Source organism: Primulina tabacum, chromosome 6, assembly GCF_025594145.1.
Source record: "Primulina tabacum isolate GXHZ01 chromosome 6, ASM2559414v2, whole genome shotgun sequence".
Lineage (NCBI taxonomy): Eukaryota > Viridiplantae > Streptophyta > Magnoliopsida > Lamiales > Gesneriaceae > Primulina > Primulina tabacum.
In genome coordinates this window covers 44,041,835-44,069,025 of record NC_134555.1, presented here as the reverse complement: position 1 = coordinate 44,069,025, position 27,191 = coordinate 44,041,835, and the positions used below count along the sequence as shown (strand labels likewise).

The following is a 27,191-nucleotide window of genomic DNA, read 5'->3' as shown; positions in this document are numbered from 1 at the left end:
CAATATACAACTCTATGCACTGCACATCGGAACCAGGACCAAACATAAATTGTAAAGTATCATCGTCAAGAACAACATGAACTTCTACTGAACGCGACTTGTCCATATACAAATATTTGGTTGAAAGGTTCAACCTATATTTTCTGGGATCGATATCTAACTTCCGATGAACTATTTCAATCAAATCGCATAATGACATAGATCTAGATATACGAATTAACTTCACCCCCTTATTACTATAATTGACTGTTTCATGTCTTACGATAACATCACCGCCAATATATAAAATGACTGAAATTGTATCCATGCCTGCATTTAAATTTATCTAAAAATAAATTTTCAATTTAAAGAAAAACATTTCTAGTATTAACATTTCAAATAAAATTCATATGTCTAAAAAATTATATTATACACACACACACTAAAGACATCAAACAATGTCATAATATTGTTTTACATAAATATTACGTACACATATAATTGTAAATAAAAAATACAATAAAGATGTAAATACAAAAACATTAATTATTCGACACAAATTCACGATATTCATGCCGACATTGAAAGATATGATAAGATACAGCCAAAATTATCAATCAAATATACATCAATAAGTGTTTAACAATATCAATTCATATAGAAGGACAATAATAATGGTCTCTGCACGTGAGGTCAAATCCATCTTTTTGTATAGTAATATTAAATCATCTTTTTAGATAAAATAAATTATATTAGTTTCGTCGGTTTCCATTACCCACCAATAATTACACAAAAAACAAAAGTATTATATCTAAAAAATATACCCTATTTAAATTCGCCCGCCACTGCAATAGGCGGGCAAGCATTTGAAATTTTATAATTTAAAAATATATTCCCCCACCCATACAAAAGGCGGGTAAAATTTTACAATATTTTAACTCTCCCCTTTCTACCCTCCCCCCTACAGGCGGGGGAGGTGAAACAATTACTCCCCCGCCATTTGGAAGGGCGGGGGAGTAAAAGTTTTACTTTTTTCTTTTTTTAATTTTTTTTTTACAATATTTTAATAAGTTTTTGAATACTACCGTAGATTGTTAATGAAGAATAAAAATTGCTATAATCTGGTAAAAGACCCAAAATAATAATGTATTTGGATAATTACTTTTTACAAAATATTTTTGAAAACAAGTGTGTATATGTTCAGTTGGGACAATTATTTTAGAAAATAAATTTAAAATTAAAAATAAATAAGAAGATGTCTAGATTTTGGACAACAAGAAGATTTCAATGAATTTGGCAAACAAATACCCAATCGAATGACAAATGAATATACTGTAATTGAAATCCAGAAATGAATTGAATGAGCCCAACCAAAATTGCTGAAGTCGAACCAATCTGTGCCTGGCTGCCTACCATATACACTATTTCTTCTTCTTCTTCTTCTTTTGGCTTCTAAAAAACTTATCATTTATTCGAACATATACGCAATACGTGTACACAAAAATATACAAAATAAGAATTGGAGCTGAGATGAAATGGGCTCTGTTTCAAAAGGTTTTGGAGCCCATTTATTGTCTAAACCTACACATACAAAGCCCAGCCCGTTCCAACGGTGGAACAGAAAAGTGTTTTGGTTCCTTTTTTCTCCAAACGCACGGAAAATTTCCCATCCACAAATCGTTTGTAAATCTCTGTGGACTGGTCCCATTCCCATTATTTATTCATTGATCTCCCGACTCTCACCGGCTCGCCGCCGACAGGTTTTTCCGTTATTTACAGGTTAGTTTTCTACTCCTTTCGATCTGTGTGAGTTTGTACAAACGTAATCGTCTTTGTATTTTGTTTGATGAGTGTCGTTCTTGTTGGAAATCGTGGTTTTTGTTTTTCAGCTCATAGGAAGTTATGGAAATGTTTTCGGACACATGAAAAATCTTTCGGTGGATTTGTGTTTTTAACATTTCCAATTCGAGCTGATTATTGAAGACTCCGTGTTTCTGCGTAAAAGAAATGCTGCATTTTGTAGGGAAGGATTGCTCTTAGCTAGGTAGACACTAGAATTTGTGGGATGTTATGTATTTGTTATTATACAATTTACATGATGTCAGATGACTCTTATTGTTTTCGCTGTTCGTGAAAACCAACGCAGAATGGTGTCGATGGGGTTAATTTTTTGCTTTGAGGTACTACTGCTGCAGAGTAGTTGCTGTCCCTCTTTTGTAACTTTCGTTGTAAATGGCTTTCGCATGGGTCTCCAGTAGGCAGGGAAGCATCTTGGTTCCGCTTTCTATTTAACCTGAAGTCGGTCTACAATGAATCTGAGGTCAGGCAGTGCCTTAGCTGATTGAGAAGCAGAACTTAGAGTGTCAATTCATTGTGATCTTCCCGAAAATTTCTTTCTAGTTTTGCGTTTGAAAGGAGGTAGGAATACCGAATAAGATTGCAAGGGTTTCTGAATAAGAGCAGTAGAAACTGAGGCTAGATCCGGAAACCAATTATTAGAGTCAGCAATCTTTTCATGTTTTGCTTTAATAACCGTGTTGCTAAAAAAATTTGCATCGTGGGACTCAAAAACTTATTGAATTCACCAGAAATTAGATCTTGATTCTACAGTAACATTTTCGTACTCGTCAACAAGCCTGCAGTCCTTTGAATTAGTTCCACATGCAATGAATGCAAGCATTTGGGACATTTATTTGTTTTAAATGCAAGAAGAGTCCAGCAAAGCTGGAAGTTGGATATGTTAGTGATGCGATCCTGGTGAAATGGATGAGCAGGGTCGGGTGCTCCACCGGATCGAATCAATAATGTTGTTCAGGAAAATGAGCAAGGTAGATGGATCTGTGAGCTATTGCTTCCACTGTGACCTGCAGACAGAGAGATGAACTCGTGAATGGGCGCCGGAGGGGTGTCCGGCGTGGCCACTCCGATGCTTAAGTCAGTGAATGATTCAAGCCAAGAACCAATGTAACCAAGTGATGGTTGCGATATTGGTGTGAATGATTGTAAATATAAAGAGAGAACCTGGTATTTATAGTAGGAGAAGTAATGATGACCTCGTTCTCCGTGCTACCTACTAATTATAGTAGGACGGCTGAGCACACCCTATATTCTGACATGTCAAATCTCATACTGGTCACATCCAGCCCATCTGATTTTGTCAACCCATCGGCCTGGTGTCAGAGATGGGACAGTCGCCCACATCCTATTCTGCTAGTATACTCGAGTGCGGTGCTCATATCGAGGTGGCCCGGGTAGAAAGTTCCAGGGAGTTTGAACGAGAGCCCGGGCGTCCGGTGGCCCGGGGAGGAGACGTCCCGGGCATTCACCCGCCCGGCTCTTGATGAACCCTTCCTGCCGATTTGTCCTGATTCTGGCCATCCATCCAGTATCCTGGGTCGTCCATGCCCGGTGCACAAGAATCGTCCATGACTCGGGCACAACCCAGGCTATCCCGAGGGTATCATCACTCCCTCCTTAATAGTCGGGCTAGAGTCATACTCGCTGTCCCGATTAGTCTTGTGTGCCCGATCATGGAAAATATTTAATTTGTCGGTAAAAGCATCGGGGGCTTCATGTATCCCAGAGATGGGATGAAATGCCGGAGTCTCGTGTCTTATGGACTTGATATAAGATGCCGGGACCTCATGTCTCCCCGGCTTTAAAATAGATTGTCGGAGCCTCATATCTCCCGGACTTAGGAATAGTCGAGGTGCGGAGCCCCGAGCCAGGTTTGAGAACCCTGAGCTTATGAATAACCAAGGTGCGGAGCCTTGGGCCGGGGAGCATGTCCCGGGTCTTGGGAGTGGTCGAGGTGCGGAGCCCCGAGCCAGGGTACGGATCCCTGGACTTAATAGATGACCGAGGTACGGGTTCCCGGGCCAGGGTACGGATCCCTGGACTTAAAAGATGACCGATGTACGGGTCCCCGGGCCAAGGTACGGGTCCCTGGACTTAAAAGATGACCGAGGTGCGGGTCCCCGGGCCAGGGTACGGGTCCCTGGACTTAAAAGATAACCAGGGTGCGGAGCCCTGGCCTTCATGAATGGTCAAGGTACGGAGCCCCGAGCCAGGGTACGGATCCCTGGACTTAATAGATAAACAGGGTGCGGAGACCTGGCCTTCATGAATGGTCGAGGTACGGAGCCCCGAGCCATGGTACAGATCCCTGGACTTAATAGATAACCAGGGTGCGGAGACCTGACCTTCATGAATGGTTGAGGTACGGAGCCCCGAGCCAGGGTACGGATCCCTGGACTTAATAGATAACCAGGGTGCGGAGACATGGTCTTCATGAATGGTTGAGGTACGGAGCCCCGAGCCAGGGTACGGATCCCTGGACTTAATAGATAACCAGGGTGCGGAGACCTGGCCTTCATGAATGGTCGAGGTACGGAGCCCCGAGCCAGGGTACAGATCCCTGGACTTAATAGATAACCAGGGTGTGGAGACCTGGCCTTCATGAATGGTCGAGGTACGGAGCCCTGAGCCAGGGTACGGATCCCTGGACTTAATAGATAACCAGGGTGCGGAGACCTGGCCTTGATGAATGGTCGAGGTACGGAGCCCCGAGCCAGGGTACGGATCCCTGGACTTAAAAGATGACCGAGGTACGGGTCCCCGGGCCAGGGTACGGGTCCCTGGACTTAAAAGATAACCAGGGTGCGGAGCCCTGGCCTTCATAAATGGTCGAGGTACGGAGCCCCGAGCCAGGTTTGAGAACCCTGAGCTTAGATAATGTGCCGGGGCCTCGTACCTCCCGGGCTTAAGAGATTTTGCTTTACCTGCTGTATGAGTTTTATTAAAAATCAAATCACTAACCTGAAAATATTGAATCCGAATTCATTTTCCGTAGAGTGAAACTTCTCTGGTTGAGCTAAATTAGGTGACTAATATAACTGTATACTACTGAGTGCATAGCAAATGCTCTTCATGCCAATACGGGATAGCTGCTGAGCTTTGAGTTCATATGAAATCCACATATAAGATCTGAGTGTCGAGCTGGTCGGACTTGTATGTTTGCCAAGCAGATTTTGGCTTATTTTTGAATGGAAACCATATCTACGTCTTGAGCTCAAATTCCCACAGACGGCGCCAATGATGCGATCCTGGTGAAATGGATGAGCAGGGTCGGGTGCTCCATCGGATCAAATCAATAATGTTGTTCAGGAAAATGAGCAAGGTAGATGGATCTGTGAGCTATTGCTTCCACTGTGACCTGCACACAGGGAGATGAACTCGTGAATGGGCGCCGGAGGGGTGTCCGGCGTGGCCACTCCGATGCTTAAGTCAGTGAATGATTCAAGCCAAGAACCAATGTAACCAAGTGATGGTTGCGATATTGGTGTGAATGATTGTAAATATAAAGAGAGAACCTGGTATTTATAGTAAGAGAAGTAATGATGACCTCGTTCTCCGTGCTACCTACTAATTATAGTAGGACGGCTGAGCACACCCTATATTCTGACATGTCAAATCTCATACTGGTCACATCCAGCCCATCTGATTTTGTCAGCCCATCGGCCTGGTGTCAGAGATGGGACAGTCGCCCACATCCTATTCTGCTAGTATACTCGAGTGCGGTGCTCATATCGAGGTGGCCCGGGTAGAAAGTTCCAGGGAGTTTGAACGAGAGCCCGGGCGTCCGGTGGCCCGGGGAGGAGACGTCCCGGGCATTCACTCGCCCGGCTCCTGATGAACCCTTCCTGCCGATTTGTCCTGATTCTGGCCATCCATCCAGTATCCTGGGTCGTCCATGCCCGGTGCACAAGAATCGTCCATGACTCGGGCACAACCCAGGCTATCCCGAGGGTATCATCAGTTAGGATTCATTCTGTAGCCCAGCTTCTGCAACATCACCCAATCAATGATATCATTGTAGAAAGTCATTGCAAATGTCCTTGCTTTGTCCTTGTGATAATCAAGAGGATCATCACCTTCTGAATTAGGTTTAAGTGGCTATCATTTGTAATCTTTCATCTAATTTTTTCAAAAAGATTTCTTTCAATGCACTTGCTTTTCAAATTAGAGAAGAAGAGTTGATTTAAAAATCACTTGGTCTAGTACGTATTCTGTGTCAGGCTTCAGCTAAGTGAATCAAGAAAGATGAAGGCTTGAATTTTTTTTAAAAGTAAAGATGGGCCCCAGTTTGAAAATCAGTTTGAAAATTGACCTGTAATATTTGTGAAGGCAGTGAATTATCATCATGTACTTAGATAGGATACTTATTACCTGTATTTGACGAACAGTATCCTCTGTCAATTTTTGGTCTCAACTGAGAATTTATGAAATACTTGAGGGTACTCTCACAAAAACATATCTCTGATTTTTTTAAAAAGTGGATATTCCATCTGAAACAGTTAGATATCCGATTAATTGTTGATTTTATAAACGTGGGTTGTGGATTTTGGTTGATGACTGCTTACTGTTTGTATCTGCTCTCCAAGTTTGATACGGGCTAAGATGCTGCTCATTTTCCCTAGTATGTAATTGCAAAAGTAATGCTTTCCCTTCCTTTGTGTAATGGTTCTTGAATGTTCAGTTGCTGTCGATTAGTTGGAGTTTGTTTAACTTGTATTTGATTTTTTACCCTTGTTGGTCATTTCTCTATAAACAGAGTGCTGATTTAAGATGTTTGGAGGTAGTGCGCTTTATCGGTTGCTGAGTGAGAGACTTCAGTCACAAGCTACTATAAAGGTTCTATTCTTTTAGTTCTTTTTGAATTTCTCTTTGATCTTCCATGTGATAAATAATGATCGAGTTTATGCTTTGTAAACTTTGTGCGTGTCGTGTAGATAAAACAACATGGAATGGGAGCATATTAGAAGTTTTTTATTATTGTGATCCCCGCTAAAGAGTAGCATTTTAGTCTTGTACCTGTTAATCTCCAGAATATCATTTTGCTATTTTTCCAATTGAGTAAATGAGTTAGATTAGTAATGAGTTTCTGCTTTTGTAATGTGTGAATGAAAAAGCATCACGTGGTTTGCTTATTGACCAAAACTTGATGCATTGGAGTCGCTGAAAAATTTTGTTTCGAGGAAGAAAATGTTGAAGTACCACTGATTTAATTGTTTCTTCTTTCAGCCATCTCCTGTTTTATCATCTCTTATTTCCAAGAAAGTGCATGAAGAAATTGGATCCGCTACCTCAAAGTACTTGAGAGCTGTAGCCCTCTTTGGAGCAGGTGTATCAGGGCTGTTAAGTTTTGCGACAATGTCATCTTGTGACGAAGCTGAGCACGGTTTGGAACCCCCTAACTATCCCTGGCCCCATAAGGGCATCCTGAGTTCATATGACCATGCCTCGTGAGTTCTTCATTAGCTCACTAATATCTTCTAAATGTGTTCTTTTATATGGCAATGCTTCATCTGCTTCTGTTAGCTTAGTAGCATCATCTAGAGGCTAATCAATCTTCAGAACCATATCAAGCTTTGTCGTAAGGTTCCACTCAATTGCAGCTTTGTCAGGAGTAATTGTCGTGGATTCAGTTCTATTCACTTATCTAATATGTTTCATGTGTTGTTTATCTTGTGCCGCTCTTCGTAGACTACTAGGTATTAAATACTTTTATTATCATGAAAATATCTTCATCAGCTGTATTATCTGTAATTTTCCATGTAATAGTCTATTCTGTCTTGGCATTGGGAAGTTGTGCATCGCTATTTTTATATTACAAGATTCTGAAATCATTTTGAGATAGCTGTCTCCAGGAAGTATGTGTTCTTCTTTGATGATTCATTGTCCGGATTTTCCCTTTCCAAGTACATTCAGTATTGCTTTTCATGTTATATTGAAGAATTGCTTGAATTATTTATCTTGAATGAATGAGCTCTAAAGTTCTCCTTCACATCTTGTTCTCAATTGTTGATCAATTTTAAACAGGATTCGTCGTGGTCACCAGGTTTATCAACAAGTATGTGCTTCCTGCCATTCCATGTCATTAATATCATATCGTGACTTGGTCGGTGTGGCTTATACAGAGGAGGAAACTAAGTCCATGGCAGCTGAAATTGAGGTAGTGGATGGACCTAATGATGAGGGAGAGATGTTTACTCGTCCTGGAAAACTCAGCGATCGTTTTCCTCAGCCATATGCAAATGAACAAGCAGCTAGGTTTGCTAATGGAGGGGCCTATCCCCCTGATTTAAGTCTAATTACCAAAGTATTTCCCGCCTCTGACTTCCAATATTTTACTCAAAATTCCTTTTTACCATCTCTCTCAGCTAACTTACAACCTTTGAATTATTAGGCTCGTCACGATGGTCAAAATTATGCCTTTGCACTTCTTACCGGGTATCGTGATCCTCCTGCTGGTGTTTCAGTAAGTCTCACACTCTCACTCTTTCGATTATGCATCAGGATTGCCTCTTGGCCGATATTCTCTAAGGTTTGTGCTTAGACGAGAGGATTTGATTTGGGGAGAGATTTGAAATAAGGTCAAATTCTTCATAATCACCAATGCATCTACATTGATTAACAAGGGATGAATTCGTAATCTACCCAACATACATTTAACAAAGCAATTAAATGGATTTAGATTCATGAATTTGAAATTCATAGCTTCAAATCATTTCATCCTAAAATGCATTGATACTTGATTATTTCACAACCGAGAGTTGGACCAATGGATATAAGACTTCAATCTTGATGTGGTTGCTTGTGGTCAAGTGGGTGGGACATGTCACTTTATTCAGCAGAAAGTTTGAAGTTGGACAGTCATTTATGTTTTGAGCATTGTTTCTTTCAAAATTTCACTATTTTTTCGATATTCAGTTCTTCTGGGTTTTCAATTTGTATGTGCCTTGATCTGATCCCTGAACTAAGCGTGCAGTTATTAGCTAAATTTGCAGATGATTTCCTTTCTATCAGTGTCGCCTTTCTTCTGCTTTTTTTCCTTTTAATTCTAGATTGCATCTTTGTTTGTTGATATTCTAAGTTGTTATATTTTCCTTATCTAGATTCGTGAAGGACTGCATTATAATCCTTACTTCCCTGGGGGAGCTATCGCTATGCCTAAAATGCTTAATGATGGTGCTGTGGAGTATGAAGACGGTACCCCTGCAACGGAAGCTCAGGTGAGTTCACTAGTTGATTCTTCATTTTTTACTTTGTACACACGTCAATTTTTAGGACGCATTGCCTATAGTTATGATCTGAGTTATCTTCTACCTGTCTTTGTAGATGGGAAAAGATGTTGTGACATTTTTATCCTGGGCCGCGGAGCCTGAAATGGAAGAGAGAAAACTGGTAGGTGATCACTCATATGTCGAACCTAAGGTTATGTTTGAATGGATTGGTTTGGATTTGATGTAATTTAAAACATTAAGTAAAATAAAAGAAATTTCAAATTCATTGAATTCTAAAGCGCCCTTGTATATGATGGAAATCGAGAATTTGAAAAATCCTTAATTCGAAACATAACATAAGGTTTTCTATTTTCTTTTCATTTTGCGCGCCGAACATTGCTATATTACCATTGCAGATGGGATTCAAATGGATATTTGTTCTATCGCTTGCACTTCTTCAAGCTGGTTACTACAGGCGGTTGAAGTGGTCCGTCCTCAAGTCTCGAAAGCTGGTTTTGGATGTTATCAACTAGACTCTTCTCAGTCCATTTTGCCTTGAGAATCTGAGATCAGCTAATAATAATGCTTTGTCACGTGCTAGTTTCATCTTCTGTGGTAAACGAGATTGCAAAGTAGTGCCCGAGAATAAAAGGGTATATCATTATTCAACACGTGGTTCCTTACGTAATAATGTATAAGATGATGATCATTCTTTGGAGTTTTGGATTGGACGATGAATGCTACTTGCATGGAGACTTTCTTTTTTTTTTTTTTTTTTTTTGTCTCATTATATTATATTTGTTGACTTGAATGGTGTAATTCCATGATAAACATAGAGAGCCATTAGTATGCTGTGTCTTGCCCACATTTCACCGTGTTATCATAATTGACACAAAAGGGATCGAGGGAATGGAATCATCTAGGGCATGTTTTCAAGGAAAATCAAACGCTCTATAGAGTGCAAATGCATTTTCATCAGTCCTTGTATATAATACACATTTATATATATATATATATATATTATAAACATTGGCTTTTACCCTATTTATTTATAACGAGCTCGATCAACTTTTAAATAATCCACTAAAATAAATAGATCTTCTTATAACTTTGTTTAATTCCCATATTTCCTGTGTAGCCCATTTATTTGCTTGAATCTATATCTATATACCTATAAAAGTGTTGACAGTAAAAAAGTTTTCTCATTGTAAGCGGACATTATTACCCTTCACATGTTTATTTATTTTCATTATTAGGTAACATATGTGTTAATTTTACATTTAGTCCATTAATTAATAATTAATACTAATTAACCATATTTTATGGTTATTATTTTGTGCTTTTGATTTTCTTCTCCATGTTATTAAATGTTTGTGCTAATTTTAAATAAACATACTTTAAATAAATTTCCTTAATATTAATATAAATTATTTTTTTCATTTTAATTATATTCATATTTTAATTTATATGTAGCAAATAAGTCATCTCCACGTTTTTAAATGTTTGAGCTATTTTTAAAAAAAATACTATTAAATTTACTTAATATTAATATCAATTATTTTTTTCATTTTAATAACTTTCTTGGACTTTCATTTAAATTCTAAATTAAATTAATTATGTTAGTTATTATTCTATTTCACCATCATTTGAATTCATTCAATGAATTATTAAAAATAAATTTTAATATAATTAGATTTAAAAAAACTTCAAAAAATTATATATATGAAGGACTCATGATAAAGTATGTGAGTGCTTTGAACAAAGAGTCATTCAAATAAATTCTAAATTAAATATTGACAAATGAAAAATTAAAAAATTAAAATAATCATTATTACTTTTAAATTAAATAAAACAATTTGAATTGAAAATAAAATTATATTTAATCAAAATTTTAAATTTATTTTGTCAAATTATTAATTTCTAAATGCATGAACAAATATAATATATTGTAAATCTAAATTTAATTGTGAATTTGAATAATAGTAATAAAAAATTAATAAATTTGAATAAGAAGTACCTATAAAAGTGTGGACAAATGAATCGTTCATCCATATACATTGGATGATATGATGCTAGAAAAATATTGTTGTACAATTGCTAAAATTAGAAAGAAATATGTAGAAAATCAATCAATTTTTTCATTAGTTTTTTCCCACTAATTTTGATAATAAATGTTAGTTATTGTTATATTTCACTATCATTTGAATTCATTCAATGAATTATTAAAAATAAATTTTAATATAATTAGATTTAAAAAAAACTTCAAAAAATTGATAAAGTATGTGAGTGCTTTGAACGAAGAGTCATTCAAATAAATTCTAAATTAAATATTGACAAATAAAAAATTAAAATAATCATTATTACTTTTAAATTAAATAAAACAATTTGAATTGAAAATAAAATATATTCATATAATTCTATTTACATTCTTATATTGCTTAATCAATTCAAATAATTGTATTTGTATTGTTATTTTAGTTCAATTTAGTGCTTAATCTGATATATCATTATTCCAAATTCTTATAATTTGTTTTGATCTATCTTTTTCCGAACAAAATGTTGTTTGATGGATTTGATCACGTTATGCAAATAAAAATATTTTTACTATTAATTTATTTTTTAGTTATTTAGAATATGGGTCCGCACGTGCTTTTTTGCTAGTACCTATAAAAGTATGGATAAAGGAGATTGTTTTTCAATTGTACATTGACAAAATTATCCTTCTATATCAATGTCTAAAAATGAAGATGAGATCTAAAAATAAGGAGGAAGTATTAGTATTATTTTTATTATTTAATAATCATTAGTCTATATAAAAGTGTAAATAACTGGGCAAATTTTTTTATTTGCGATTTATCAACTTGACCCTTTATTCTACATTATTCTATATAAAACTGCTTATATGTAAAGACAAAAATAATAGGACATAAATTCTCCTAAATAATTTATCAAACTCTTTACTTTAAATTCTTAGTTAAAAAATCATAAAATATGTTAGTATTAAATTTCATATTATTAGATTATTATATAATTATCATATTATTCTACTATTGCATATATAATTATTATCTTTCTTATATCTTCTCGTGATACTACAATTTATTACTTAATTAATTAGAAACTGCGCTAAAAATATAATTACAAAATTGCTTTAAAATCATAAAATAACATGTAGAGAGAAAATTAAAAAATAAAATATTTAAAGGTAGTATAGAGATGTATTATTTAATAAATTAATATATGAGTTATATGTTATTCTTGAAGTGATACAAATTACTATAATCAATGTATATTGTAGTGATAATTCTTTAGCATTTGTTAGATTATTAATTATATATTATATGAAATAATTAGACTACTAATTAATTATATATTAAGTGGAATAAATATAAAATTTTGATATTTCATTTTTACTCTTACAACAATTAGAAATTTATAGAGATATATCCGTACTGAATTTTTGGATTTGTATTGATAAAGAGGTCATTTTTATCTTTTGACAATTGGGAAAACATGGCCAATGATCTACATTTTTGTAGGGACATAGATATAGAAAAAAATGTCTATTAATTAATAATTAATACTAATTAACCACATTTTTATGGTTATGATTATGTCTTTTTGACTTTCTTTCCTTGTCTTTATTTCATTAGCATATTCAATTATGTCATTTTTCATTCTATTTTCATTTTTCTAAAAAAATTTATTTCATTATATATATTCAATTATAGATGATAGAAAAGTTTTCCAATTGTAAGCAAGTGTGATAAATAAATTTGAGTTATATTCGTATTTTAGTTTGTATGTAGCAAATAAGTCATTTTTTTAAAAAAAATTATTTAATATTAGTATCAAATATTTTTCACATTTTAATAATTTTCTTGGACATTCATTTAAATGTTAAATTAAACCAATTACGTTATTTATTGAGTTATTTTACTAATATTTGAATAGATTCAACGAATTATTAAAAAATTAAAGTAATTAGATTAAAAAAAAACTTCAAAGAATTATATATATGAAGAACCCGTGATAAAGTATCTTAATGCTTTGACCGGAGAGTCGTAAAAATGAATTCAAAATAAATATATTGGCAAATGAAAAAATACATTAAAATCAATATTATTACTTTTAATTTAAATAAAATGAATTGAATTGAAAATAAAATAATATTTAATCAAAATTTTTAACCCAAAACTTGAATTCAACTCAATTAAACAAGAACTAAGATTCTCTCTTTATGTTTCAAACTATCTTCTTCTCTGCCTCAACACAAATCATGTTATATACAATTCCTAGAAAACTTCTACATGAGAGTTACACAAGCCTACCTCAAGTTCCAAATTGCATTTCGATTCCACTCACCACCAGCTAAAACAAATTTTCATCTTTATGCAACACTCGTACAAAATTCTATAAATTTGTATTGCCTTAATATTTATTTTAGCCAACTCTATAAAACATCTAAAACATTAGATTAGTCTACTGATGGAGATAACAACATTTCAATGTATAAATTTAAACATATATTTTTTTAGTCAGCGGGAGGAATTATGACGCTGAAAGTACGGGGCTTCTAGGTGTTGAATGAATTTAATTAACGTTGACCTTTTCTCACTCAGGTAAATTTGAAGAAGACAATGCAAATTCTCAAATTCAATTTGAGGATGATTAAAAAATTGATACTTTTATAAAGAGAAAAAAATCCAAAGGACTCCTACGTCCAATTCACGAAGCCAATAAAACAAAAAAAAAAAATTAGATGATGATGCAAAAGGAAATACCTAAATCCTGATTGGTACGATGACAAGATTTTTTCTTTCACAAGAGAAAGAGACAAGTAAAAACTAAAAATGATACAAAAAATATGTCATATGTGAAGATCAAGCAAAAAAAACTTTGAATCCATCGTAACTTATTGCACTGTGCTTTATTATTATTTTTATTTTTGTCCTAAATTAATTTCTTCTATTAATAAATATTTGTTTTTACATTTTTGAAACATTTATTATTTTCATTAACTGATTGTATATCAACATCATGATGTTTTATAAGTAGTTTTAAATTATATGATTTAAGTTAAAGTCTACACACAAAAAAAACTTTATCAATAATCATAGGGATATCACGTGCGTTCTATCACGTGCAACGCACGTGCTACTTGCTAGTGTTTTCCAAAAACATCAACAATTTATCTTTTCTGGTTAATCCATGATCTCGCATCAAATATTATTAAATTATTATAAACAAGCACAAGGGAAAAGATAAATCTGTAGCATTTCATTATATTTTATTTTATAAGATTAAAAACCTAATATCCTTAGTTTCTCGCTTCCACGTACATTTATTTTTATTTTTATTATATTTTTTATTTTTGGGAATATGGGAAGGACCAAAAAAGTGGTCTCTGTAGTCAACTTTTGAAGTCATAGTAAATATTAATTTAATTGGAATCGGTCAACCTAGTTAACTCGGCAGTGGACACGCTATCAAGAACGTCCCATGAATTTTCTTGGAAAATACAACCCATGCATCGCACATTTTCTCCCCGCGGCGGTGCCAGTGATCATCTTGTCCATGCTCTCTTAAAGAAGTCCATCTTTGAGATTTTTCGTCGAGCACATTTTTTTTTTCTCCTCAATTCTGCAGGCTGAAAATTCATTGCAGAAGCTAAGAATCAAATGGATGCCGTAGTTCCCATTAATGAGGATAACTTCTATTTCGAAGATGTAATATTCTGTTGTCGGACTGTTTAGAATCTAAGTTTTCTATTTATCTGCTAATTTGTTGCGAGCGTGCTGCATGTTGAATGAATAATTTGTTTTTAAGTAGTTTTTTTTCCTTGTTTTAACTCTCCTTGATTAATTAGCTACTCGGAAAATTTGAGGTCTTACACACAGATTACTTAATGTAGGAGGATGATCGATCCGCGGAACAGAGGGCGATCGACGATTGGCTTCCTATTCCTTCTGCAAGAACTGCAAAATGGTGGTCCTCAGCTTTCCACAATATCACAGCTATAATTGGAGCTGGAGTTCTTGGCCTCCCTTACGCCATGTCCCAACTAGGATGGTATGAAAGAATAAGTTTCCCTTTCAAATTACTACAGTAAACTTATGTTTGTTTTATTCCAATCCTTAGTGTACCGAGAACAAGAAAGCATATCCTCTTATCCCTTAATTGGGCGGCCAATTTTTCAGGGGTCCTGGAATAACTGTACTGGTCTTATCTTGGATTGTCACTCTGTACTCTTTATGGCAAATGGTTGAAATGCATGAAACGGATCGCGGGAAACGTTTCGACAGGTATCACGAGCTTGGACAGCATGCTTTTGGTGAAAAGCTTGGACTTTGGATCGTCATTCCCATGCAGTTAGGTGTCCAAGTTGCAATAGACATAGTATATATGGTTACAGGAGGTCAATCCCTCAAGAAAGTCCATGAGTTACTCTGCCATGCACCTTGCAAGAATATCAAGCTTTCCTATTTTATCATGATCTTCGCCTCTGCTCACTTCGCACTCTCCCAACTCCCTGATTTCAACTCAATCTCTGGCGTATCTTTGGCAGCGGCTATCATGTCCGTTTGGTATGTGTGTAGTTTCTTGTTTAGTAGTTCGATGAAAATTCACTACAATTCTAGAATCCTATGTTAAATTTTCAAGAATTTAAGTCAATCCATTAATAATATAGCTGGGTCCCTTTTTGCTGTTAGCTTATAGTTTTTTAAGTTATTTTGGTAACCACTGTCTTATTTTGTGAAGTTACTCTGCAATAGCTTGGGGAACCTCGATCCACAAGGGCGTGCAACCTGATGTTCAATACGGCTACAAATCTGATACGGCTGTCGGTACAGTTTTCAACTTCTTTAGTTCTTTAGGAACCGTAGCATTTGCATATAGTGGTCACAATGTAGTGATGGAGATTCAAGCTTCTATGCCTTCTACCCGAGATAAGCCTTCAAAGGTACCTATGTGGAGAGGCGTAATAGTTGCCTATACAGTCGTCGCCATATGCTATTTCCCAGTTGGAATAATTGGATACTGGATATTTGGCAATACAGTGCAAGAGAATATTCTCATTACGCTACAGAAACCGAAATGGCTTATTGCCATGGCTAACATGTTTGTTGTAGTTCATCTTATCGGGACATATCAGGTGATTGTAACGAATTTGTCAGATCTTTTTTCATGTCCATACTCGAAGTCTTCATCCCCATTGCAGAGTATCATAGGCACACAGTATTTGTATGCAGATTTATGCTATGCCAGTATACGACTTTATTGAAACTGGACTAGTAAAGAAACTGAATTTCAGGCGAAGTTGGTATCTGCGTTTTGTTTCAAGGAACACTTATGTTGGTATGTAAGTATGTGTTGTTGTTACTTCAGTTGTTAGTACTTGTGTTTCAGGTTTGATTCGAGTTTGTTAAACGTATGCCGTTGTTTTCCAGCTTTTACTATGTTTATGGCGATAACCTTCCCTTTCTTTAACGGCCTTCTTGGATTTTTTGGAGGATTTGCTCTAGCACCAACTACATACTATGTAAGCAGTTATTACAGAGTTTCTTGCATCTGTATTCATTATGCCGCGCTAATTACAAGCACTTGCAGCTTCCTAGCATCATATGGCTTGTATTGAAAAAACCAAGGAAACTTAGCCTTTCTTGGTTCGCGAATTGGGTACGTACATTTTCAAGAATCATGTTTTTTTCTCCCCCAGATGCAGACATTTTAATAACTTTTGGGGTTGAAATCTCAGTTTTGCATAATGTTTGGAGTTGTTTTGACCGTTGTGGCACCCATGGGAGGGCTCAGGGAAATCATAATGAAGGCTAAAAGTTACAAGTTCTACGAGTAAGCCTGAGCTGAAGGAGTCCTAGGAAAACACACAGTTTCTTTCTTGGATTAAGTTTACCATTTGTGTAATACACATATTTTTTTATTTGATTATTGGGTATGGACCTGTTGGCCTCAGCCTCCCTTTGTTGGAAGAAGGTCTCGGTCTCGTGTTCCAGACATGTTGTAATAATTTTCTGTTTCCAGACTGTCATTGACCGGTTCATTACACAGAGCGAGTCTCAAAACAAAATTTTAGACGTGCACACGAAATAATAAAACAAATCTACCGCGGATCAACTTAAAGCAAAATATGTATGCCCAAATGAACTTAAAGCAAGAAAATAAACTCGAGTTTCAATAATTAAGTAATAAATGCACAAAATAATTCAATATCATAACTTTGATCTTAATTTTACACTCATTTTCTTTAGCGTAACGTTATCATTACGTTCTGGAAAAAAAATTATCTAATGATGCTTAGGTTTACAACGATTGGTTCTTTCCAATTTTTCTCAGTTATATTTTATAGTGTTAATTCAATTGTTGTCACAGCCCAGGAATCTTTTGGAGATATCTGATTATAATTCAGTAGCAACTTGTGAAATTATTTACTCGTCCATCATTTATTTGTCAGGAGAAGTCAACCCCTAGCATTTTGATTCCCATCTGAACTTTTTACAAATTTTCTGAGTATTTTCATTGAACTCCTCAGTTCAGTTTCCTTTTTCCTTAATTCTGCAAGCTCAAAATTCATTGCAGAAGCTAAAAAAAATCAAATGGATTCCATTGTTCCCGTTAATGAAGATAACTCCTATTATGAAGATGTGAGTCTCTTTTGTTTGTATATACATGTTTGTGGAAATGGTTCTTAAATTTATTTTACCAAATCTCTTTCTTCCTGACTGTAGGAATTTCTTGGAGTCCCTTTAAAACTTCTTTGTGCTTAAATCTGAATATTCTCTCAATTTCGCATCACTCCTGCGTTTGCCGATATGTTGGAGTGCTCTGCAAGTTGAATTAATCATTTTTCTTTACCTATTGTTTTTTTCTTTTCGATTCTTCTTGAAGAATTCACCTTTGGTAAATTTGATTTCTTACACAAATATTACGAAATGTAGGAGAATGATCGAGATGCAAAGCAGAAGGCAATCGACGACTGGCTTCCAATCCCTTCTGCAAGAACTGCAAACTGGTGGTACTCAGCTTTTCACAATATCACAGCTATAGTTGGAGCTGGAGTTCTTGGCCTCCCTTACGCCATGTCCGAACTAGGATGGTATGTAAGAACACAGTATTCCCTTCAAATTACCACCGTAAACTTATGGTTCTTTGAATCCAATCCTTTAGTGTACCGACTGCCGAGAACAAGAAAGAATTTCCTCATATCCCTTAATTGGGCGGCCAATTTTTCAGGGGTCCTGGAATAACTGTACTGGTCTTATCTTGGATTGTCACTCTGTACTCTTTATGGCAAATGGTTGAAATGCATGAAACGGATCGCGGGAAACGTTTCGACAGGTATCACGAGCTTGGACAGCATGCTTTTGGAGAAAAGCTTGGCCTTTGGATCGTCATTCCCATGCAGTTAGTTGTCCAAGTTGGAGTAGACATTGTATATATGGTTACAGGGGGTCAATCCCTCAAGAAATTCCATGAGTTACTCTGCCACGAACCTTGCAAGGATATCAAGCTTTCCTATTTTATCATGATCTTCGCCTCTGCTCACTTCGCACTCTCCCAACTCCCCAGTTTTAACTCAATCTCTGGCATATCTTTGGCAGCAGCTGTCATGTCCGTTAGGTAAGTTCTTATTTCTTGCATAGTAACTTGATGAAATTTTGCCACAATTCTAGAATCCAATGTAAATTTTCATGAATTTTAACTCATCCATTTTTGCATTCAGCTTATAAGTTTGAAAATACCTTGTTAACGAATGTCTTACCTTTTGAAGTTACTCTACAATAGCATGGGGAGCCTCGGTCCACAAGGGCGTGCAACCTAATGTGCAATATGGATACAGATCTCATACAACCGTTGGTACAGTTTTTAACTTTTTTAGTTCTTTAGGAACCGTGGCTTTTGCATATAGCGGTCACAATGTAGTGATGGAGATTCAAGCTTCTATGCCTTCTACCCAAGATAAGCCTTCGAAGGTACCTATGTTGAGGGGCGTAATCGTTGCCTATATAGTTGTTGCCATTTGCTACATCCCAGTTGGAATGATTGCATACTGGGCATTTGGCAATAGCGTGGAAGAAAATATTCTCATTACACTAGAGAAACCGAAATGGCTTATTGCCATGGCCAACATGTTTGTTGTAGTTCATCTTATCGGGTCATATCAGGTAATTATAGCAAATTTCGGTCAGATCTTTTTCACTTCTACACTCATTTTCTTGACCCCATCGAAGAGTATCTTAAATACAAATTTATATTCAGGTCTATGCTCTTCCAGTATATGACTTTATTGAGACTGGACTAGTAAAGAAACTTAAGTTCAGGAAGAGTTGGTATCTACGTTTTATTTCAAGGAATGCTTTTGTGGGTAAGTAACTATGTCTTCTAGTTACTTCAGTTGTGAGTACGTACTTGTGTGTCATGTTTAACTCGTATTCATTAAGTATATGCCGCTGGCTGTTTTCCAGCTTTTACTATGTTTATGGCGATAACCTTCCCTTTCTTTAATGGCCTTCTTGGATTTTTCGGAGGATTCGCTCTCGCGCCAACTACGTACTATGTAAGCAATTAGAACTGAGTTTCTTGCAACTGTTTTCATTCCGCAACGCGTAAATATATGTGCAACGTATAAAATTGGTGAACTCTGCAGCTTCCTTGCATCATATGGATTGTAGTAAAAAAACCGAGGAGATTTAGCCTTTCTTGGTTCGTGAATTGGGTATGTGCAGTTTCAAGAATATTGATCTTTTTCCTTCCTCAGAAGCACAAATTCTAATGAGCTCTTTGGCTTTGGTGGTGTTGAAATCTCAGTTTTGCATAAGTTTTGGAGTTATTTTGACCGTTGTGGCACCCGTGGGAGGGCTCAGGCAAATCATAATAATGGCCAAAACTTACAAGTTCTACCAGTAAGCATGAAATTGAAGAAGGTGTCTGTGATTAACTTTTTAAGTTTAATTTTTGTTTCAAATGTTTCATTATATCACAGTAGAAGTTTTTAGTGAGAGGTTGAGCACATTTGATGTATTTGTTGTTCATTTCTAGGTGTTCGTTTGTTTGTTTATAAATCAGCATTTTAATAATGATCTATATTAGTCTTTGTTGTTTGTAATAAAAACATTCCTTAAAAAGGTCAAATATAATAAAAACATACCTTAAAAAGATCCAAAGATTCAACAGAAAAGCTCTGTTGCATTTGCAGCCACACATGTAACTTAGCTAGATAAAAGTGGGTCTTATATATGTTTGGGCAAATCTTGGCCATCCATCCTATCATGGGGGCAATGTCCACATGGGTAGGATGAATTAAATCGATAAAGAGCGAGTTGTTTTCAAAATAAATAACCATTAAAAGTAATTTAGAATTATATATATATATATACACACACACACACATAATTTCCTATTCTTCAAGCAAACAACATTAAGTTCACATTAAAAAAAAAAAAACAAGTCCATTATCTTCTTCAGCAATTTATTAAAAAATAAACCCCACATTGATGATATAATTTTAAAGATAATAATATTAACCATAAAATGTTTTAAAAAGTTAGTTTTTTTAAAATAAAAAATAAAACGAGATGCTTCTTATACGGAAACGATATGAACGAATTTAAAGTTATAAACAAATCTTTATTAAGTGGGGTTTATTCAATCGAGATAGGGACGATCAAAGTTTTTTATTAACGGCTTGAACCGAATTTTAATTCAGTATTTTTTCTTATTTTTTTTTAAAACTGCAATTAAAAATAATAATCATAAATTACATCATATATATGGCGTAGTTTTTTTTTTTTTTTGGTATTTCCGCACAAACCGCTTATCATAGTATTTGAGATAGGGTTATAATAATTTGTATAAGACACACTCATGGAAAAAAAAAACATTCACTCTCTCTCAGCTCTCATCCAAAATTCTTCTTTCTAAATTAAAATCACACCATCCTCTCAAATATTCTTCAAATTAGTATGAAAAAAGAGAAATCACGAGCAACGATGTAACATCTAATGTCAAAAATAAAAATATTTATTAAATTTGGCAAATATCATTTTTGTTGTAAGTTTCCTGTTATACCCAATCGTATTAGAATTTACTAACTAGACTTTGAATCATCATTATTGTTTTATCTATTTTTATTTTTGTATGATTTGAGTCATATTTATATTTGAAGACACTATATTGTTATTATTATTTAATTAATTTGAATATATGATTTAATATTTTGCATTTTACTCGATCATTTGTCAAAAACTGCAAATCAACCTAAACAACTCAAAACCGTATATCTAAACCCATATATAAAATCGCAAGTATTTTTTTTAAAACACTAACAGACCGCATATGAAAATTCGGTTTTGGAAAAAACCGCAAAATCACATCGTGATCAACCCTAATTACTTTGTAAAAAGATATACTTTTGTAGATTTAATTCTATAAAGTTGATACAAATAATTATTTATGAATTATCTAAAATATTTATTTTAATCTCCACGCTCCGTCCCTGCAGCTTGAAGCATAAATCATTCTCTCTTGTAAATATTTATCTACATCTTAGTGAAAGATGCGAATGTTTGTGTCGTTAATTGCTTTGCACTGATTTCTTGATTGTGAATTCACTTTGTTCAATTGACCCACTTGGTAACTTCACTGCTTTGGGATTGTGTACTTCATGCCGTGTACAATATATATTCACTTCAATAAAATAAAACATTAATATTATTTTTCTTATATTTCCTTGTCTTTTATTAATTTTATTTTTGATGTGCGGTTGTTTTTATTATTAACCGAGGGGTCGGATGACAAAACACGAATACAACGTAGTACTGAACATGTTTACACACAGATTATGAACTGCAAACAGAAAGGTTGAAACACTGAATTGTAGGCAAAAGGCTTCCTTGTCTGGTTTCTCAGCCTGAATTCACTTCCTGCAAACCAACTGAGAATCCCTTTAATGGATAGTCAATACAAGCTCGCTAACCAACCGTAATCGAAAACCGCAGACACCGTTCCGTCGTCTTCTTACAAGAAAACTAGGACAACTTTTCTTGATCTCTGCAGGGAGAGACACTCATGAGTAGAAACTATAAGTCTTTGCCTGCACTATAATCTGCCTTAGTCCTCCAATAGGTGCTATAACCATCAAAAGAACCCCAAGAATGATGCAAATCTGAAATTTACCCATCAAAAATCAAAAGAAAAAAAAAAACAATTAGCTTGCTAACTAGTCCCAACAAATAAACAATATAACACGACACTTTTATTCATCTTACCCAATTACTGAACCAAGATAAGCTGAATTTTCTTGGTTTATAGATGGCAAGCCACATGATGCAAGGAAGCTGAAAAAAAGTGTGAGTGTTACCCATTCTTTCAAAAGATACACAGATAAAACTTTACTTCATGCAACTGCGGTCAAAATCTGCTTACAAAGTATGTGGTTGGCGCGAAAGCAAATCCTCCGAAAAATCCGAGAAGCCCGCCGAAGAAAGGGAAGGTCATGCCAACAAACATAGTAAATGCTGGAATCAGACAGAACATTCATCAAAGCTAGCAACTTTATATGTTGAATACTAGGCAAGTATCCGGAAGAAGTGTAAAGAAGTTCACTTACCGACATAAGTGTTTCTTGAAATAAACCGCAGATACCAAGTAGGCTTCAACCTTAGTTTCTTTACAAGCACGGTTTCTATCATGTCAAAAACTGGCATGGCATAGATCTGCATTCATCCAAATCAATCAGAATCGATACATGTTTCATTGTATGGCCAACAGGGTCGAATACAGAGAATAGAAATTCGTTCTCACCTGATAGCTTCCAATAACATGAACCACAACAAACATGTTAGCCATGGCAATAAGCCAAACAGGTTTGTTTAAGGTGATCAGAATATTGTCATCTACTGAGTTCCCGAACATCCAAAATCCTATAAAAGCGACCGGGAAGTAACAAAGGGCAACCACAATGTAGGCAACAATAACTCCCCTCCACATCGGTATCTTCGAGGGCTTTTCTGGTGTTGAAGGAATAGTGGCTTGAATTTCCAACACCACGTTATGACCAGCATAGGCGAAAGCCACGTCCCCCAGTGCACCAAAGAAGCCAAAAACGGTACCAGCTGTAGTTGAAGATCTATATCCATATTGCACATCAGATTTTACTCCCTTGTCCACTGAGGCTCCCCATGCTATTGTAGAGTAACTTTGAAGCACGAAAATAAGCATTATAAGATTTCCTGAAATGTGGTGAACAAGAATTATATATATATATATATATATGTGCGCGTTTGTATGTACCTCAAGGACATGACTGCTGCTGCAAGGGACACACCAGAGATGGAGTTGAAGTTGGGAAGATGGGAGAGTACGAAGTGGACAGAAGCAAAGATCATTATAAAATAGGTAAGTTTAATGTCTTTGCATTTTTTATCTTCGCATATTAAATCATGGAATTTTTTGAGAGATTTGCCTCCAGTAACCATGTAAACTATATCCACTCCAACTTCAACAACTAACTGCTGAGGCACCACAATCCACAGACCAAGCTTTTCGCCGAAAGCATGCTGCCCAAGCTCGTGGTATCTGTCAAAACGTTTTCCAGGCACCATTTCATGCATTTCGACCATTTGCCACAGTGTGTACAGAGTGATGATCCAAGATATGACCATAACTGCGACTCCAGGACCCCTGAACATTCCAGGAAAAGATCAGTAATTCACTTTGATGTCAATAAAAAATATCGCCTTGAAAATATACCATCCTAGCTGAGACATGGCATAAGGGAGACTGAGGACTCCAGCTCCAACCATAGCTGTAACATTGTGGAAAGCAGAATACCACCATTTTGCATTTCTTGAAGAAGTGATTGGCAGCCAGGCGTCGATTGCCTTCTCTTCCTCTGTCCGGTTATCCACCTTTTACATAATTTACATGTGTCATAGGAAAAAAATCCATGCTAATTTGATTTAAATTTATGTTATATTAGTATGTCATTTCGGTGAATCAAATATGAGCAACTGTAGGGGGAGCATCTTCTTAGCACTCGGAGGAGTCCTCTAGCCCATGAAAAAAAATGTAAAAATCCATCAAACTTTAATTAAATGCCTAGTAATTAATTTGTAACCATAGTTCCCAATTTACATATTTACTCGAGGAAATCGATTATTCCCATATTAAAACTATCGAACATAAAATTTGAAGTCCCGCCATAAACTGTCGCCAAATGACAAAAAGGATTCGGCCGGTATGAGTTTCTGGGTAAAATGTGAAAAGGCAAAAATTAGATGACGAAATGGGCAATAAAGATAATTGATGGGCCAACATTTGGGACCAGTTTGATTCGAATATTTGAGAACGAAGTAGAAGCACGCATCTCCAAAAGTTGTGGAAAGAGGATTTTCTTGTCCGTGGGAGGTCCATCTCGTTTAGTTTTAATATTTTCATGACCGGACTCACGGATGTCATGAGTAGTAAATCACCAGGTTTGACGCAACCAAATCATCCCCTACTAAACAAAAAAACTATACGAAAAAAAATATTAATAGGAGGAATTTAAAAAGAATGGAGCTCGTCTACTCCATCAGCACTGTAGGTCCATTTCTTGAACCGTATACCGAAAATAATCGTATTCGAGGACAAAAAATAGTTACAATAATCGTATTACTCGCCACCTAATTGATTGCTTAGAGGTAGATAATAAATAAATTATAAGAAAACTCAAAGTCAATGAACCGGTTCTCGGTTTTCTCGAGAAGTCATCGTCCACCGGGTTCGAAAAAAATGGTCAAGAAGATGGTCCATCTTAATAAATATTCAGTTGCAACAGCTAGCTGTACTTTGATGGATATTAAGTTGAAAAATCAACTTAATCAATCTCAGATTTAAAAAAAAAAGAAGAAATCTCTCAAATAAAATATAACATATGATAATTTAAATGTTTAGATAATATGTCAAATTTCTATTTTATCTTCCAAATACTTATAAATCATCTGATACCAAGTACTTGAGACGAGATCTCATGTTCGAGCCCCAATAATAAAAAAAATAAAATACATTTTAACTTTGTTACCATAGAAATTTTCCCAAGAACTGGTGACCAAAATGCATTAATGTGGAGGTGTATTTTTCAGTTGGTCCAACGAATCAACGCATAAATTATTAACTTGTGTGTATAGTAGTAGAACATAACAATCATATGAGATCCACATAAAAATTATATGCACATAAATTGATTATGGACCAAGAATTGATATAAAAATCATAGAAAACCAATAAGACAGCTTGATCTGATGAGAGAGATGATCGGAGACTTACAGGTGGTTTGGAGTAGGCATTTTTCTGATCATCAGAAACTTGAGTTCCCATTATTTCCGGCAAGTCTGACGATCGGATTTAATAAAATCCAAACGTTAATTTCTTTTCAACGAAGAACCCCGACTCCTCGTGTTATATATATATATATATATATATATATATATATTTTTTTTTCTCGCCTTTTTATTGTTGACTTTCGGTACAACCAAGCCGGAGTGGGGAAAGGCCAGGCTAGCTGTATTTTCTATGAAAGTTCCTGGAACTTTGTATATATACACACACTTAACGGCTTCAGCCGGCAATAAACATACATACATACGTACGTACACACACACACACACACACACACACACACACATATATATATTATATATATAAACTATGGCTCTAATTTTATTTTTTTAAAATAAAACAATCCTTCAACGTCGTAATAGAGAATATCGTAAAATCGTAATTGTTCTTATATGTAATTTAACAGCACATGCCGAGGAAAAGTGTCAAATTTCAGATTCCATCGGCGAAATCCAGCAAACTCGTCAAGTTCAACTAATTAGATCCATATTTAAATAATAATCACTTGCATCTCTCTGTATAGAATTAACTTCTTCTTTTTGGCCCATATGCTCATTATTAAAAGTTCTGTAACCAAGAAATATTGAGTCTACGAAATTCCCATTTTATGTTTTTCGTTACTATTTTGGATCTTTACTTACAGGATTATACATATGGCCAACTCATTCGTACACATCATATACATTTCATTAATACTAGCGATCAAAACACACGTCGCAAAAATTAACGATAAATTTGAGTTGTAGAGATTCAAAGTGATGCTTACTTTTATTTTATTTGGTGAGAAATCCAAAAGATAATTTTTGGATGAAAATTTTAACAAGAAGTGCAGAAATGTTTAATTAAATTTGTAATATATTTTGTCTTAAAAAATATAGACATATATGAAATTTTTAAACACCCATACATCATAAGTTAATTAATGTAGAAGATTTTATTCTAGTTAATGTTATGGATTTGGTTTAATATTCTATTTATAATTAAGAAAATAAAGAGATATTAATTTATAAAATCACTATTAATACATCTTTTATTTATAATTTATTTTATAAATATTATAAAATTTATATCTAATATTAATTTTTTGGAGAATTACATATAACTCCCTTGAAGTTTGTCATAATCACAAGAAAATCCAATTATATTTAAATGTTACATTTAACTCCATGAGGTTTGTAAAAACGAAGAAATAAATTCAATAACTTCTTAAATTACAAACATCCCATGAAATTTATATTTATCTTACATTCTACTTCCTTAGATTTGTATTTATTTCACATTTTGAAGGAGTTAAATGTGAGAAAAATACAAACATAAGAGGTGTATGTAGTGTTAAAAAGTATCAATTTTATTTGTTATTTTTCACAAAAGTTAAGTGAAATATATGTAATATTTAAATATAATCGAGTTTTTTTTTTTTTTTTTAACATGACAAATAAACCCAATTTTTTTACCGAAAAAAAGTATGTTACTATTTCAGTTGCCCATTATTGCCATTCCGTGAGAGATGTGTATTTCCTATTATTGCTATAATGTTTTGACTAGTGGCATATGCTCTACCACATAAAATCGCCAAACTTTTTATGCATTGTTCGATCAATAATTGTCCATACAAATAAAACAATCGAAGTGTTAGTGTTCGATTTTTGGTTTTTTATCCTATATTAGCAGGACATTGTTTTTCAGCGATGTCAACACTCTTACAAAATATTGATTAAATCGATTATCCCTCACGCTTTATAAACAATA

General features: G+C 34.9%; 4 protein-coding genes across 8 annotated transcripts; 3 read left to right on the top strand and 1 right to left on the bottom strand.

Moving 5' to 3' along the window:
* Window positions 1–1,600: 1,600 nt before the first annotated feature.
* On the top strand, window positions 1,601–9,797 carry LOC142549885 (cytochrome c1-2, heme protein, mitochondrial-like). Of its 5 annotated transcripts, XM_075659101.1 has the most exons (9): window positions 1,622–1,758; window positions 1,869–2,023; window positions 6,593–6,672; window positions 7,063–7,283; window positions 7,861–8,140; window positions 8,228–8,299; window positions 8,937–9,053; window positions 9,160–9,225; window positions 9,461–9,797. In XM_075659101.1, the coding sequence occupies exons 3-9, from the start codon at window positions 6,607–6,609 to the stop codon at window positions 9,575–9,577; spliced, it is 939 nt and encodes a 312-aa protein (XP_075515216.1). In that variant the 5' UTR covers window positions 1,622–1,758; window positions 1,869–2,023; window positions 6,593–6,606; the 3' UTR covers window positions 9,578–9,797. The 5 variants fall into 5 exon arrangements, with proteins under 5 accessions (XP_075515218.1, XP_075515215.1, XP_075515216.1 ...); XM_075659103.1 differs by lacking the exon at window positions 1,869–2,023 and having other exon boundaries at window positions 1,601–1,758; window positions 7,096–7,283; XM_075659100.1 differs by lacking the exon at window positions 1,869–2,023 and having other exon boundaries at window positions 1,601–1,758.
* Window positions 9,798–14,533: 4,736 nt separating this feature from the next.
* Window positions 14,534–17,111, top strand: LOC142549883 (lysine histidine transporter 2-like). The gene is made up of 8 exons (XM_075659098.1): window positions 14,534–14,773; window positions 14,959–15,116; window positions 15,245–15,631; window positions 15,807–16,200; window positions 16,298–16,403; window positions 16,496–16,587; window positions 16,656–16,724; window positions 16,804–17,111. The coding sequence occupies exons 1-8, from the start codon at window positions 14,726–14,728 to the stop codon at window positions 16,900–16,902; spliced, it is 1,353 nt and encodes a 450-aa protein (XP_075515213.1). The 5' UTR covers window positions 14,534–14,725; the 3' UTR covers window positions 16,903–17,111.
* Window positions 17,112–17,255: 144 nt separating this feature from the next.
* Window positions 17,256–20,188, top strand: LOC142549884 (lysine histidine transporter 2-like). Its single transcript, XM_075659099.1, has 8 exons — window positions 17,256–17,707; window positions 18,002–18,159; window positions 18,297–18,683; window positions 18,835–19,228; window positions 19,323–19,428; window positions 19,529–19,620; window positions 19,711–19,779; window positions 19,872–20,188. Exons 1-8 carry the CDS (start codon window positions 17,660–17,662, stop codon window positions 19,968–19,970), a joined length of 1,353 nt encoding a protein of 450 aa, XP_075515214.1. The 5' UTR covers window positions 17,256–17,659; the 3' UTR covers window positions 19,971–20,188.
* A 1,668-nt stretch (window positions 20,189–21,856) lies between these two features.
* LOC142549882 (lysine histidine transporter 1-like) lies at window positions 21,857–25,636 on the bottom strand. Its single transcript, XM_075659096.1, has 8 exons — window positions 25,371–25,636; window positions 23,814–23,971; window positions 23,355–23,744; window positions 22,866–23,259; window positions 22,672–22,777; window positions 22,488–22,579; window positions 22,331–22,399; window positions 21,857–22,227 (listed from the first exon to the last, which is right to left on the bottom strand). Exons 1-8 carry the CDS (start codon window positions 25,419–25,421, stop codon window positions 22,129–22,131), a joined length of 1,359 nt encoding a protein of 452 aa, XP_075515211.1. The 5' UTR covers window positions 25,422–25,636; the 3' UTR covers window positions 21,857–22,128.
* Window positions 25,637–27,191: the final 1,555 nt, after the last annotated feature.

Coding starts and splice junctions, on each gene's coding strand:
- LOC142549882 (XM_075659096.1), bottom strand. CDS start 25,421: ATGGGAACTCAAGTTTCTGATGATCAGAAAAATGCCTACTCCAAACCA. Junction 22,778..22,865: donor ATGTTATTGGAAGCTATCAG/GTGAGAACGAAT, acceptor GGATGAATGCAG/ATCTATGCCATGCCAGTTTT. Junction 22,228..22,330: donor TATCTTGGTTCAGTAATTGG/GTAAGATGAATA, acceptor GGTAAATTTCAG/ATTTGCATCATTCTTGGGGT.
- LOC142549883 (XM_075659098.1), top strand. CDS start 14,726: ATGGATGCCGTAGTTCCCATTAATGAGGATAACTTCTATTTCGAAGAT. Junction 16,201..16,297: donor ATCTTATCGGGACATATCAG/GTGATTGTAACG, acceptor ATTTGTATGCAG/ATTTATGCTATGCCAGTATA. Junction 16,404..16,495: donor TTCAAGGAACACTTATGTTG/GTATGTAAGTAT, acceptor GTTGTTTTCCAG/CTTTTACTATGTTTATGGCG.
- LOC142549885 (XM_075659100.1), top strand. CDS start 6,607: ATGTTTGGAGGTAGTGCGCTTTATCGGTTGCTGAGTGAGAGACTTCAG. Junction 6,673..7,062: donor AGTCACAAGCTACTATAAAG/GTTCTATTCTTT, acceptor TTCTTCTTTCAG/CCATCTCCTGTTTTATCATC. Junction 8,300..8,936: donor ATCCTCCTGCTGGTGTTTCA/GTAAGTCTCACA, acceptor TTCCTTATCTAG/ATTCGTGAAGGACTGCATTA.
- LOC142549884 (XM_075659099.1), top strand. CDS start 17,660: ATGGATTCCATTGTTCCCGTTAATGAAGATAACTCCTATTATGAAGAT. Junction 18,160..18,296: donor GCCATGTCCGAACTAGGATG/GTATGTAAGAAC, acceptor CCAATTTTTCAG/GGGTCCTGGAATAACTGTAC. Junction 19,429..19,528: donor TTCAAGGAATGCTTTTGTGG/GTAAGTAACTAT, acceptor GCTGTTTTCCAG/CTTTTACTATGTTTATGGCG.